At 32.0% G+C, this 16,335-nt stretch overlaps 2 protein-coding genes across 4 annotated transcripts in view; one reads left to right on the plus strand and one right to left on the minus strand.

Moving 5' to 3' along the window:
• MS3_00001610 (uncharacterized protein) overlaps positions 1 to 7,499 on the plus strand; it is a 46,171-nt gene extending 38,672 nt beyond the window's left edge. Inside the window, exons 13-15 of the mRNA XM_051209078.1 lie at positions 37 to 402; positions 4,454 to 4,827; positions 6,334 to 7,499. Of these exons, the coding sequence (XP_051074500.1) occupies positions 37 to 402; positions 4,454 to 4,827; positions 6,334 to 6,625 (1,032 nt within the window). The 3' untranslated portion in view covers positions 6,626 to 7,499. The remainder of the gene's footprint in view (positions 1 to 36; positions 403 to 4,453; positions 4,828 to 6,333) is intronic.
• A 2,865-nt stretch (positions 7,500 to 10,364) lies between these two features.
• MS3_00001611 (uncharacterized protein) overlaps positions 10,365 to 16,335 on the minus strand; it is a 44,837-nt gene continuing 38,866 nt past the window's right edge. The window contains exons 23-26 of one of the 3 annotated variants that reach the window (XM_051209079.1): positions 14,722 to 15,040; positions 13,062 to 13,452; positions 12,562 to 12,766; positions 10,365 to 12,236 (exon numbers count right to left, since the gene is read on the minus strand). In XM_051209079.1, coding sequence (XP_051074501.1) covers positions 11,870 to 12,236; positions 12,562 to 12,766; positions 13,062 to 13,452; positions 14,722 to 15,040 — 1,282 coding nt within the window. In that variant the 3' untranslated portion in view covers positions 10,365 to 11,869. Of the gene's footprint in view, positions 12,237 to 12,561; positions 12,767 to 13,061; positions 13,453 to 14,721; positions 16,155 to 16,335 lie in introns of all 3 variants that reach the window. The other 2 variants (XM_051209080.1, XM_051209081.1) reach the window with 2 other exon arrangements.

Below are 16,335 nucleotides of genomic sequence, written 5' to 3' on the forward strand. Positions count from 1 at the left end.
TAACTAATCAAATTGGCTAATTTCTTCTTTAATTAGACCGAATTGCGCCTAAAAATGCTGAATAGAGAACGTACAGCTCAAATGCATCGTATGTCCCAACTTGAAACGGAAAGAGATGAATTAATTAGACAAGCAGCTACAATAACAGGTAGAGCTGCAGCTGATAGGGAGATGGCTATTGCTAAATTACGTGAAATGGATGAATTACGTTCAGAAAGAGATATTTTAAGAAAAGAATTGACAGAAGTAAAACAAGAACTTGCTGGAAGTACAGCTGAAAATGCAGCTGAACGACGTCAATTACAAGCACGTTTACGTGAAACAGAAGCTCACAATGAAGCCCGTATTTCAGATATTAAATCTGAATTGGAAAGAGTTCGTGAGGAACTAGAACAACTGCAAGTACGTTTGATGAAATATTATTGATTCCTCTGGATAAGTGTAATAAAACGTATTTTTAGATATTGAATTTACATGAATTTCATGTTATTAATGTACTTGAACATTATTACAAAACTCATACAGAAAAATATCCGTGGTATGTATAGATGAAACTGTGAAATAATAACGTTCAATTGATTCTGTTTAGACTTTATCATCAATTAAGATTATCAGACACTCAGCAACGAAATCACTCTATTAGTTCTGAATGCCGTGAATAGTATATGAACAGAAATACAAATTTTATATTATGAATAACGTAACAGTGATTGGTGGTTAAAGTTTTTAATTTTTTATTCTTGTTATCATTGGATTTATATGATCATAAATCAAACTAATATAGGAAAATAAAAGAACATTCCCATAAAAACAAACAGTCATAACTAGAGTAGAATTGTCGTATTCACTAGCATGAGTGATTCAATTTAAGGAGCTTAGAGAATATCATACCACCAAGAAATATTCACTTACACCACAAATTTTCTCTGATGAGATAAATTACTTGTTACAAGAAAATATGGCATTATGTATTTATCAGTTTTTTTTCAATTTAAAATGAAACAAATTGCACCTTTGATTTTCTAGATTTATCCACAATACCATACTGCAACGAATAGCATATTATTAAGTGATTCTCAATGAAACTTGGTAAGTCTTGCGGATTGAACGCTAAATTCGTCTCGAAAGCTATTCTGTAACACCCAAGCTAGAACTATACAGCAACCTGAACACGAGAGAGAAAACACAAAGTATGCGAGAAGTAGTTTACTCCAAGGTCCATTTTAACACAGAAAACACAGGGTTTTTTAAAATATTTTAAATGTTTTTGGGTTGCTACAAGATTCTGGAATGCTACTGAACATAGTAACAGTGTAACAATCAGCCAATCAGGACCTCTGCATCTGAGGTTTCGCTTCCTTGATATTTTTGGCTAAAACTTCAAGTGAACCCTGATTAGATGAAACGCTTCTTAGTGTTTCCTGATACTTGCTTGTCTTTTGCAAGCAATTTTCTGGATCACTCCAACAAAACTGAAGACTATTAGTCTAAAAAAATACCTCTAACTGCATTTACAACTAGAATATTCATTTCATAATATTTGTTAACCATCTTATTACATTACTGATATTGGTTTTCTAACCTTTTCTATCAAAGAACTTTGTAGTCAACCAAGTTAGAAATGAATTCAGATGTTTACGTACAGAATTGAAATATAATCGTAATATATCTCAACCGGCAGATTCTAAACCGGTGATCCTAAATATAAGTTCCAATGATAGGTCTAAATGTCTGGAATGTGATCACATCAGATAATTACAGATTCACACTTTTTAGAACTTTTACACAGAAAAGATAACTTGCACTGCTTCATCATTCGATGTTAGTTGGTTGGTCATGATCAATTCCGTACCGTACACGCTACATCAGCACACTCAGCCAAAATTGGAAGCATGGATGGTAAACATTGGATTATCTATAATACCGATGATACTGAGAAAACTAAATAAGAAAAATATAGTTAGGTGGAATCAAAACTATGAGGTGATATTTAAACCAAAGATATAGAAAATGATAATTAATGAATACACTAGCACTACCGTGATCAGTCCTGAATCTTAACATCTAATGTCTTCAGCCCTTGATCAGGTTTATCACGTGAGTTTTATTCAAGTAGTAGGTGGCTAGCAACGCGACTTAGATTGCTAACAACTTTATGGAACGATGGAACGTTTTTGTGTGGCCTCTACTGGATTTATTCTAGCCTACTATTAAACCAACTAACACTGTCCATCGAATAAGAATATGGATGTCCGTGTTTACAATATGACTGCTCTTCACTACCTAATATCATGCGTTAGGCCTCAACACTGACCACTCGGTTGTCAAACCGTACACAAACTATTTTTTAATGATATTTATGGCATAATTTACAACAAAATAAATTGTCGTACGGTATATACACACCCTGCTACTTTGTTCCCTATGGTCAGTGCTGGTAATTATTCGACCTACTAGTGGATCAAACTTTTGCAGTGAGAGGAAGAGAAATTCACTTAAGTCATATAGAAAACAATCTATTTCATCATTATCTTGATAAAACTGGAATATTTGATCTGCGTACTCTAGGTGGATCCATGAATATCTTTAGAGAGAATCAATATCTGGTATGACAAACAAAGGAATTTGAAGTTAGCGTTTCGTGTTGCTTATCCATAGAAAGCATTTATTAAATGCTCAAAATGTCTCATGAAAATATGGCTCAACTGAATTACTTGATAGTCAACCTAAATGATACTTCATATTTAGTTTAAACATTATCGCCGTTGTGTTATGTAAGAAAGCGGTTAGTAAAAATAGATGCTGATTTATTATTTCAATACAAAGTCAGTAAATCATGGATAAGGGAAACTTTTTTAAAATAAAACGATTATCGAAGCAGATAAATTGGTGAGTAGAGTTCAGCAGTGCTGTTTTCTCTATAAACAATGCTTTGGAATGATATATTTTGACTGGCTATGTTTTCCTGCGCCAATGGTACGAAACACAACTTCGACAGCATCTAAACTGTCATTGACAAAGTTCACAATCTAAATCTGTTATCATACAAACAAACATTTTTGCCTTATTGATTCATTAACATATCACAATAAAATACCACAGAGGCAAAATTATATCATCTTACTATCTTGGTACGTGAGTATGGTAAAATACTTCTTTTTAACTCAAAGAAGAATGGATTGTTCAGTCTGCTAGGCTACAGCTTATAAACGACCTTCGAACGAAACTTAAATAACGTTGAGAAATTTCAGCCAATCAGGAAGCAGTCGGTATAGAGTAAGGATAGATTATACAAGACCAAAAAATACGAGTGGATGCTCTTCCTCAACATGGTTTGAAAACTTTTCAAGGTTGGAAAGACTGCAGTTCTGAAATCGAAATGCATACGGTACAGGAACTCGCCCATGTGACTGCATAATGGTCGATAAGATCGTAAAAATTCTTTTAGCCTCGACCACACTGTTTCTATATTATTTGTGCGTACTCCCGTAGTGGGGTGGGGCGATAGGATTCACGTAACAAAGTCTAGATAGTGATCGATATGTTTTCCAGTCATCCATGTATATTGTGGTGCCCGACTGTGCATACTCTAATATAACTGGTATCACCGTTGCAACCTGTCAGTCTCTCATACGCTGAAAGTGTACCGTTTGAGATGACATATCATGTAAACCAATGACCTTCTAAGTACAATTAAGGAAGTCCTACTTGCCCAGCCTTTTTTAACACTTGTTCCTCTATTGAATTTGCGTTCCCTAACGACCGTTCCGTCGATTTCTAAGATTCTCCTGATTCCTCTAGACGACTGATGCATGCTTGTTATTTTCATTGTACATATATTTTGAAAGTACTGATACCACTGAACTATCAAAGCTTGAGTAACATCTGCAATGGTTGCCACAAGTGTTACTGATGCTTTTATTATCCAGTATGCAACAATTATCATAATCTGTCTTAATCTCAATTGGCATAGAGAGAAAAAAAGTTCCCATTCTAGCAGACGTTTTCCTCCAATACATATAACATCGGACTACAGCATCATCACGATAGTTTGCACAGTAACCTGCAGTTATCTGAACAACGTAATCACAAATAAAGGGACTTGTTAGTAATCCCATCTATTGTAGTCGCTCACCTGTAACGTCCTCTTTGAAATCCGCTGTAAACCAATAGAACATGAGCAGGTGCCGTGGCTGTGAAATCTCTCCTTCGCTTCTGATTGACTTGTTCATAAATTATACTCTCGCCGTAAATTTTAATTTTTCCTGACATTTGCACTAACAGTCAATGATTTAATGTATCAATGCCAAGCACCAATATGATTATTGCAAAAATTGTTTTCAACACTTTGTCATTTCACTTTTTTAGAGTAAAAACATATCCATTTTTAAATAAGATAGTAACACATATTGTAATGTTTTTTTAATGCTAAATTTTTTTAAAAAATAATTAGGTTGAATTGCAAACGACACAAGCATCAGAAATGGAATTACGAAGTGTTAATCAACATCAAAAATGGAAAATTCATGAATTAGAGGATCAAGTTATTCATTACACTAGTCGTATTTCCGGTTTGGAACGTCGCAGCATCGATTTAGATGCTGAATTAGTACGTGCAAAAGCCGATTTAAGCGCTTCACGTGAAACAGCTTCATTAAGACGTGCAACAAAAACTCGTATGGCAGATGAATGGTTAAATATATTAGATATTCCAACCGAAACTGAAGACTATGATGATGACGATGGTTATCAAAGAGAAGTCATTTTGTTTAAAAGAAGAAGTAGACAAAATATTAATGACACAAGTGATGATTTGGTAAGACAAAGGTAAGTTCTGTAAATACTTTATGTTGTATTCATCAGTATATATATCTGTTGTGTCGCATTTTCTGAGTGAACCGAGCTGACACCATTTCAATCAGATTATTTTCGCTATAATTGTAGTTGCAGTTGTGATATAATTGTATTTGATCAAATAGTAATCCATAAAACCAGGAATATAAACGAGGCAATCGATTACCTCTAAATAAAATATGATAGTCTACTGATCATCGTCTCACTAAGTACAAAAGTAATTTATAAGATTAGGATGGCTTATTTATCTCGTATCATATGAAGCGAGGTACCAATTCATGTTTGCATAAGAAATTCATTATAAATATCAATAGTTGTCTTCATTTTCATATTATAACAACCAATAGGTATGCAAGTAACGAATTTAAAATGGGGACTCGGAATAGGTTTTATAATGTGTATTGGCTACTTCATAAAGTAGCTAATGAATTGTTTATATTTTAACATCAAGTATTTACACGTTAAATATGGTTCTCTATTTCTCAATGAAATATTTGGCATTTCATACTTCCTTGTTATGATGATTTTGAAAGCAGAAACCGATTACTTTGTATACATACAAACATATACTGATTAAGTATTTTCCGAAACGTGTAACATGATTTCTAGAATTTCAATCTCAATCAATGAGGTGTTTATTGAATTGACTGATAATTGCTTAGCTGCATACCTTTACAAACCTGACTTGATGTCTATATAGACTTTAATGAATGAACCCTGAGTTTCATATGGTAATGTCTAAACGTACATATTGTGTTTATTTTATAAATTATTTACAATTTATTCGATCATGAGGGTCTGACAAAAAAAGGACATTTGTCTAAACCTTCACATTCTTCATCAGCAGAGGAAATAAGCATCAAAAAAATTAGTTAAAAGAATGGTGATATTATCGAAATTGAAGTTAAACATGAAAGATATGTGGTGGTGTGTAAAAATTATTGAATTTTGTGTTTTTATATCACAGACTGACTTCAGTTATACAACCAGTGAGAACAAAGTTACACTAGACAGATATATTTTCTGATATAGCATTATTCCAAACCTGACAGTGATCATACAGAGAAACTTCTGGTTGCACAGTGAGCATTTGATATTCAGATGATTACTGTGCTATCCAACTGGTTATATTTTTAGCTTCAGTCAATTCGCAATATCGTATGGCTACCATCCGTTCCGTACTGTTATGGATTCTCATACATGGACAAAATATTTCTCTAGTGTTTCCGTGTATTCTATGGTTACTTAACTGATGTCAGTCTATGATTTACAACTATGAAGCGTATAAAGTACAAACTTATAATTTAAAGTATGAAGACTGAATAAGTCTATGGTACTGCGACCAATTAACAACTATATTGAATAAATCTCAACCAGTGAGTTTTTACTTCAGATATATTTTGATATAATGAAATTAATTTTACAAAAAATCAACTTATTAAACAAAACAACATAATTTCTCCTTTTATTCTTCTTTAGATTAAGAATTGGTCAATCAGAAAATGATCTGTTAAAAAATGATTCTAAAGAGTATAAATCAAGTAACCCAATTTTAAAAGATTCTAGATATCGATCAGAAAGTGTTCTATCAAATATTGGTCGAATAAATCGAAAATCCACAATTCGTTCAGACATCAATGATACAAGAAGTAAATCATCAAACAATTTAAAATCGAATGGATTGAAATCTTCAACTAATTCATTACAGACTGAATTTCAAGAAAAAAATGAACTTTACAACAATGACACACAAAAAGAGAGCAAAGAATAAAGAGAGAATCACATATAGTAATCATAATTAATGGAGAATATAAAAAAAAGAAGTATGGATTCAACCTGTATATACATCATTCATATTACCCATTAAAGATAATAGATGATGACTGATTTCTTCTCAAAGAATAAAATTGAATAAATGTTATGTCTTCTAGAAAACAAAACTAAAATTCATAGCAAACAAACAAATCTCCAATGATATTTTAAGATGTTACATAAAAAGTAGTCTGATTTTAGTGATAAAGTTTTGTAAATGATCTCCTTTTATTTATCAAATTACATTCATCATAAAACACAGATATCAATAATCATATTTTTTTTCAGATCAATGAAAAATACAATAACTTTAAGCTACTCAGACATATTTTACATTTACTTTATGGATACATATGCGTGTGACTCCTTAGTATCATTCAATCATTAAATATTGCATACTTTCTTTAGACAAGTAATGCAAATTACCATTTCTCTTGAATATAGCTCTTTTTTTAAATTATTTCATAATATGCTGTTGTTTACTAAATACAACAATGATGACATTATTCAGGTAAACAGTATATATATATATATATATATATATATATATATATATATATATATATACTTATGTGTGTGTGTTTGTGTTTATTGTTTCCTTTGCTAGATGTACGTTTCTTCTTTTAAAAAAAACTTTTATAGCGAAGAAACAAAACAATCACACATGTACTGTGATTCATATCAGAAATATGTAATTACTTTAATTGGTTTATATGATTGATCATTTATAACAAACAATTAAGTATTATTATTTTCTTAATTCATTTTTGTATTCACAATTTTTTGGGGGATATTGGTGATTACAGTAACAATATAAAATAACAATAAATGCAGACAAAGTTTTAGTATTTTGTTAGATATTACTTATATGGAACAAGTGATATATATATATATATATATATCAGGTATGGACCACTGGAATCTTATATGAAACTATATACATATTTCTAGAAATCAGGGTAAAGATATTTCCTAACATAGATTATAATGTCTTCTGATTTATCGTGTATTGTGTTTGCAATAATATATCATTGTGGTCATACTTTATATGAAACAATGAATAGCATATTGTCAATTTCACAGGTTGAAATCACGAGTTAATTGAAGCTGGACCACCATAGAAAACCTGGTCTAGTGGTGCGAAACCAGTAGGCCCTGAGTTCGAATCCCGCGGGGTGCGGGATCGTGGATGCGCACTGTTGGGGAGTCCCATACTATGACGAAACGGCCGTCCAGTGCTTCCAGGTTTTCCATGGTGGTCTAGATTCAATTAACTCATGATTTCAACCTGTGAAATTTCTAAAAATCTCCACAAAACCCATTCTGATAATATTATGTAAATGTTCCTTTGAACCATTCTTGATAATTTCAATGTTAAATAGAGAAATTTTATGTGTAACTAACGTATTATGATAATCAGATCACTATTCTTTTTATTTGGATAAAATATAAGATTCTATAACATCTATATATTTTAAGTATCCTGATAGTCGTGAATAGTATGTTAATATAATTCAGTAGGTTTGTATCAATCTTAGCCATTACAATTCTATTGTAACTTCATAAAATCCAACAAACTCTTAAAATAACATTAAGGATTTTGAAAAATGACATCTTCGAAATATTATAGGTTTAAGAGAACCCAATGGTAAGTTTAAAAAATCTAATGATCTTTTTCAAAACTCAGAAGCCACTTAGGGTGTGAAGGAAGTCAAAATATAGTTTCATAGAACATATCTCTGAGAATAAAACTTTTGAAACTATTTCTCTCAACATTAAAACAAGTTTTGAAAAAGAAAAAACGGTGAAAATAAGAAACTATTTGTATGAAAAGCAGATCGAAAAAACATTCAACGAATTATCCTGATAAAGAGAAACTAGTTAATGGGATCATCAATGTCTTAATAATACTTCCTTAGTGTTTGACTTATATTCACCTTCAGGATTACTGGAACTCATTTAGTCGTTATTATAATCAGTCTGTTTTTCAAAGAAACAAGATGAAATTCAGGCCAGATATAAAAAAACAGTTGAGACGTTAGTCATCGTTTGTTCTTATAATTCAGAGGCTGATGTTGTGTAATCGTGACAACCTACCATCTCAATCTAAAACAAGATTAAAATTCTTAAAACTTTCAATCCCCATATCTATTACACACATGTATGTGAGGAATAATAAAATCACATAATCTATATTTGCAATCATCAGTATGATTGTACCATACTCTCCCAGCGGATAACAATGTCTGTGACCTTTACTAACTAATTTTACAATAAACATATATCAGTATGAAGTTTGATAATGTGTGTTGATCCACATTTAAATTCCAGTTTAGCAAGAGATGAAAACAACGAAAAAGATCGAAGTAATCTAGTAGCAACGATAAAATAAAGACCTAACCTTGGGAATACGATTTAAAAAGACAGGGTAGAAAGGTGTGTATGAAGAGATACTGGAATTCAAGACATGGGTGAAGATTGAAAGTTTATGGATATGCGTCACTCCGGACGATTCTGAGCCATGTCACCAAGTCTTCAATCACTGAGCGCGGTTATCAGGCGAACCTCAATCAGGTAATCTGCACCAACACTAACATTGCGGATTGTTCCTATGTTTAGTTTGATTGACCCTAAGTTTCCTCAAATGTACTGATAGACAATCAAAGATCGCTGATTGAGGTAGGCGGTAACTAGGCATAGGCAACACATATTCTAACCACTTCAGTAGATGGAGACCCAATGCCTCATCAGTTGATTTGACAAGTTTCCCAATTACTGGATGCATAACCTTAATAATGCTCATTTAGTTATTTTACAAAACGCGAGAAAACTAGTTTTATAGACCACAACTAATTACTGAACGACTTGGGACAAAACTCTTGGTTCTCCATCTAAAATCTGAATACCAAGGCAAATCTATCATAAACATAATTTCAAATCACTGATGGCCATCATCCTACGTCAACTCAGGATCTTACAACAAAATTGAAAATTAGCAGCCAATCGTCAAATGTCAGTAAAGTGGCTACTTATGTTAGAACAACTCACAATGAAACCACCAAAAACTGTATTTACTTAATCACTTTAAAACGAAACCCTGCTTAATTGATGCTTCGATTTTAATATGCTTTCCTTTAAAATATTGTTGGTTCGGTATAATAATTTGACCACAATTTTTTAATGATGACCGTTTGAAAGTAATCAGAGAGAAACTATGATATGATTACTAAATCTGAATAGCCGAATTTTTTTGGCAAAGTTGAAGTCTTGAGAAAATGTGTACACTAGGTCAAGATACATCTCATGATATCAGAAAATTGTTAGCGACATGGAGCATACACTTGACCGTGCAAGTAAACATAACAAATATAAAGTATGAGGACCTTTAGTTGACGATGATACCAATAGAAAGTAGTGAATATTCGAAGATTTTTTTATATCAGGATTTACATGACTATCGTTTGGTTCTGATTGGGCTAATAAGTATATAACAGACCTGACCTTATATTCTCTTGTGAAACATTAATTCAGTTCAAGTAGCGGCCTATTGGTCAAAGCATTCAGTTTCTAAGCATTAAAAGTGAAAGGTTATAGCCACCCAAGACATCAGTTTGTGCACTAATACTCTGATATGACGGGATAAAAAGATGACACGGACACGGTTATAGGTGTGAACCTCATCCACAGTGACATTTAAAGGTCAATATTTTCTTGTATCAATTCAGTATAAACTGTGTTCAGAATGACAAGTGTGAACTATATTCAATGTGTTTGCACAGTAACTCGACATATTTTTCCTTTATGTAATATTATTAAATGTGTATTTGGAGAACCAACAAATCTTCACTGAACCAGTTATTCGTGTCCTTAATTTACGTCTTCAAACTGCAGTGGTATTGATTTGTCAAATATGAGCAGCAAGACTGTGGACCCAACAGGGTCGATATGTACATAACAGAGACAACACACCAGGACGTAACACAAGGGATGCGAAGATAAAAAAAAATGAGCGAATTATATAAGAGCTTTAAGATCTGAATTTTGTACGTGAATGATAATATTCTTACGAAATGAAAATTCAAGATTTTCGAATCAGAAAATTTGGGTTAAATAAATAAGAGAACACGTTTTACACATTGTAGAGATCTCAAGGGTCATTTAAAACAATTAAACAGGATAAAAATCTGATAAGCATCAACAACAACAAAAATAAAAGTACTCTATTATCTACTCAATTGTAATTCTTACTTAACATTTATTGTATCTATAATACTTTATATTTGCATAAGTGTACATGCTTACTGAATTAAGTGATTTAAGTAGGGTGTGATTTGAGTAATCATTCATTAGAAAAGAATAAATATTTTTATGCTAATTATATGATAGTGAATTATCGCTATTATACATTATTGTATCTTACGATAAAGAAAATTATTTGCAATATTAGAGAGAATAGTACATTGATTTATAAACAAATTGAATAAATAGAAAACATGAATCGTTTGATTTAATAGGCTTTTAAGGAATACAGGGAAAAAAACAAACAAACAAACAAACAAACAAACAAGGGATGAGAGAAACGGGTAAACACAAATAGGCATTGACATGCAACTATTACAAAGTACACATGATTGTAACATTTCTATTCGAAGAAAAAAAATCGAAAAAAAATATGAAAGAAAAATCTAGTCAACGTTAATCTCATACAGTAGAAATAGCGGGAGGACAGGGAGAACGATGTTAGATGCAGAACAAATCAAATGCACTAGGTTATTTAGGCATATTAGATATATATAACAGCGATAGGAGTACGCATGTTAAATCAAATAATATACAATAAGCATTTCATTTGTATTTTTCATATTGTAACAATGAAATTAAACATATTGTTAGTGGGTAGGAAAAGAGAAAAAAACATGCGGAAGAATATGTATATATATGTACAAAAGCTAATAGAATATAAATTATTCGTATATGATTGTTGCTGTTCTATTCGGTTTACGGATAAGTGATATGCTTCAGAGGAAGTGGGAACAACATAAGGTGAGATCTGAGATACAAACAATACTTCCTCTTTTCTACACATTTGATGGTTACATTTTTGTATAAAAGCATTCAATCACTAAAAAAATATATCACAGTAGTTTCAGACTGGTATTCTAGATATTAGGAAAAATCAAATTACAGAATGATCTTGTATAAATTACTTTGACAAATGGCAAGCATTTGAGGCTAGAACAGAATTCAAAGCATCGTCTAGTATATCCTCCCATAGTTCATGAGCTAATTTCATTTTAATCTCACGTTCTTCTGGTACATACGATAACCAACTTGGTTCATCTGCACGTAATTCCAGGTCTAATACACGATCTAACCATGATTTTTTGGCTAATGTCCATTGCACTAAACGAGATAAACGTACACCAGACGGTATCACTTCATTTAAACCAGAATATTTTGTTTTATTACCACCGTGATTAAGCATTTCTGATTTAGATTCTATCCTAAGATTCAATTCTCGACAAACTTCAGATTGAACAATAGTCAATAGACGATTGTAAGTGGTTGGTCTGTGAAAAAAAGGAAACAGAACAATTAGAGAAGCGACCATTCCCATATATAAGTAATACAAGCATGCAATTTTTTGAATAGTAGGGTTTATTTTGAGAAAATTTTAATGTATCAAGTAATAGAAATTCATAAAACTCTTACTCTTGAAACTTGAAATGTAATCATAATGACTGTTAAAACAATTTGACCACTGGCCCTAATTAATGAAACGTCATAACAATGGAAAAACTGAAAAATGCTTTAAAATGATTGCAAATTCAGTCACCTTTAGTTAAATTTTTCAAAAAAAGATTAAAGGCTGAACATTAAAACGTCTTTACTTACGGACAAGGACCACGCCAAAGCCGAAACTGAGCACTTGAAACGCGATGAAACGTTTTCGATTCAGATGAGTTAACTGTCCTTTCTTGTAATTCAACGTCATTATTCTCACCAACATAAATCTTTTGTATAATTTCATTTATCAAATCAAACAATAAAGCACGACTTATAAATTTCACATTTGATTGAGTTCTGAACAATTCGAGATCTGTAAACCACAAAAAGACAGATTTGAAAAAAAAATTAACGCAATATACAGTGCAATGTTTACATACGATTGATAACATTACTACTGAATGAAAATACAACTTTTTGAAGGTAATTACAAAAATATATGCTACGACACGCATAAAAAACGCTACAATCACAGCAATAAAATGAGTGAACATCTATTCTTGACCATAGAAAATAGTTTGATTGGTTATAGCAAGTAACCCTTACATATATTTACGAATAAATTAATATTGCTTTGAAAAATCAATACTAAACATCTAAACACTTACCTGCTTCGTCATAATAATCAAGCGAGAATTCCGGTGGAGGATTATTAGAAGCTTTCAATAGGACAACTTCGCATTCACTCTTTGAATTCAACTTGGCATCCCAAAAATGTTTGACAGCAAGACGAATCAATGGCTGTGTTCTGTCTGGTGTATCAGCAAATAGCCCTTTAATACTATCTACGGTATATGACGGTTCTGGAGTAATACAGAATTTAGATTTAACTGTTTCAGGACTCTTTCCTTCATAATCTTCACGTGCTTTTAATCCTAGATCTAATAAAGGCACCGACTCTTCCGAAGAGGATTGAGATTCTGAAGATCTCTGATGAAATTCATCGTCTAACAAGTCATCCTCATCGTCCTCACTTTCCGAATCTTCAGGAGATTTAACCTATTTGTTAGACAAAAGTGAATAACCATAAATTAAATTGCTGCCAAGAACACTAAGATTCACTTATTTTTCTTCAAATTAACTGTTGTCCTTCCTCCTCAACAATATTAAGAAAATAATTATTAATTGGATATATATATAACAAATGTACGATAATACATTAGGAGTCGAATCCAAACAAATACATATGTTTTTCAATCTCAAAATGTAAAAATAAAAAACTGAAGGGCCCTAAGCGAACTTCAAGTACCGTGTGATATCCAGAACCTGTTGTTTTATTAAACTCTCACTCTCTTCAGTAAGACAAACGATGGGAAAAATAGTGACAAAAAAGCTTGTACTTACAGTGGACTTTACTCCCAAGGATGTTTTTAAGTAGTGGCTCTCGGAAGGTGCTATCGAAATTGAAATAATTTTTAGAGAGATAGAAGAGTTTCAGTGCATCGAAACCACGGGGGTTAGCAGAACACTTAGAGGCCAGTCAAGAAGACAGTTCAGAATGTATAACACACCAGAAGATGAAAATGGACGATTGAAGGCTTTGTATAGGTATCATGTAAATAAGATTTGTGGCTCAGGTAGATAATTTATGTGGAGCATCGTTATCTAAGCTAAATGGTTGGGTTGTGGAGTTTGTGCTGACGATATCGTACACAAAAAACAATGAAAACTCCACAACTCAACTAACCAGCTCAGAGAACATAACCACTTGAATTATGTAAACACTTCGTAACTTCTCGCAATAAATATACATTTCTCCCACCTATTGTCGTGAACTACACATAAAAATTTGTGGATAAATTCTATAACCCGAACTCACTCTGGAATGAATAGTGTTTGGATAATTTATAATTTCACCTAAAAATCTATATTTTCTTCATGCAATTATTTTTTTAATTACGTCAGATAAGAAACATGAAAAGCAGATAAACATCAACACTGATGAGTGAACTATAAACAATAGTTATATGAATTCATTTCGTCTTGTTTGTTTGAATCTTCCTATTGATGCTTAGGACTGCAATTGATCAGTCTCTTAGTGGTATATGTGCATCCTGTGCGGATTGCCTCGATATTGCCTTAAGTCACAAGCATTATAAGCGAAGATGGATGGTGACTAGCAATGGAATCTAGGACGCGCATATCGTCCTATTTGGGTTGATGAAAATAAAACAATACAAAATCTACACTGACGGTAATGAGGAAAAATATAAATATCCTTATAATTATTAATTCAGTGAAGTAAACCAATTATCAAAGATGTATTACCTGAAAGTTGGATTTTCGAACATTCAACGTAGACTCGATAGCTTCAGAGACAAGTTGGTTTAGCAATTCAGTGGTAATTTGATCAACTAATTCTTCTCTTTGTCGATGATCTGTAGCGACTTTAAGCAAGCTAGTCTTCCCAGATGGAACTGAAATATCAGTGGATACTACCATGTTGTTGAAATCCTCAGTGGTTACAGTCGAAACCTTTCCGTCAGTAGCACAATTAGCTTCAGCAACTGTAGTGAATGGAGATGTAGATGAGATATCATTTGATTCAAATTCATTGTCTGCAAAAGTGACACCAAGGACAGTTGGACTGTATAGCATGAAACGAAGAAAAACAAATGAAAATTACCAATGATGAAAAGAAAACTGTTAAGCAATACAATGTTGCACACAAATAGAATAGAAGAGTTGAATATTTAGTATTCACAAAGTTAGATAAGTAAAAAAAACTACCTAAGAAACAAAAAACACCTTAAGCACAAAAAAACTCGCTAAAGCACATTGTTTTTATTTGACTGTTGCTCTATATTACATTGATTAACTAGAGCACACACAGACAGGTTCATTCAAATACGGTTATATCTTTTATATTGATTACTCACCTCTGATAACTTGATGATCTCGTAATATTAACAGTTAATGGGCTGGATGAGCATGAGGAAGAAACTGATGAGGTTAGTGAAGACGAATTAGTGTTCCTAGGATTGGAATAACTATTACTAATATTCCCCATTATAAACAATATTGAGTGATGAATGGACAAACACTCTGACAAGAAAAAGATTATTAGCAGTACTACCGAAAATGAGATTTTAGTTAGTGATAACGAACTCAAACAGTATTGCGCACGGTTTGCTGAATACAAAAATTGGGTTAGATATGAATGTAAAAGAATAAAAACAACTATTTGTATACAGATGCAGTCAGTCATACACTAAACACAAAAATATTGTATATATGCCGAAGAGAAATATTAAATCATATAATGAAAGATGAAAGCGGTTCGTTCAAAAATAATACTTTAGCGACATTATTAAATACTCTAACTATATAAGAAGCACGTGCGCTTCAAATAGTGAAATAATCAAAATATAAAGCGCGCTCATAATTTATTTTAAGCATACGCGCATATATGTGTATGTCTTGTAAGTTAGCGATAGGAAGACTTATTTAGAAATAATTTAAATATGTTGTAACCATGTGTAAGGTGGACTAAAAACCTTGAAATAGTAAATGAAAAGTAGCACTATTTTGTTAACATGGTGTGTGTGTGCGTAGTTTTCTAAAACTGATCAACTTTCAATGGGTTAGATAGAAGGATTAATTTTGATATTATTTCAAACAAAAACAATACTTTGATGTAAAAAAAAAATCAACTAAACGAACATATGAAAAAAAGCAAACTTCCAGAATGATTTAGGTCGCTAGTTAACGAAACAGAGAATAGAAAATACAATAAGCAATTAGGTAACAGATAAAAAGGATAGTTTGTAGTTAAAAGTACATCAGCTATTGACTTACTGATAAAGATTCACGTTATTATCTCCAAATAAAACAATGAGCGAAAGAGCAATGATTATGGAAAATCATTTAAAAGTATTTGCG

Source organism: Schistosoma haematobium, chromosome 1 (genome assembly GCF_000699445.3).
Source record: "Schistosoma haematobium chromosome 1, whole genome shotgun sequence".
NCBI classification, from domain to species: Eukaryota; Metazoa; Platyhelminthes; class Trematoda; order Strigeidida; family Schistosomatidae; genus Schistosoma; species Schistosoma haematobium.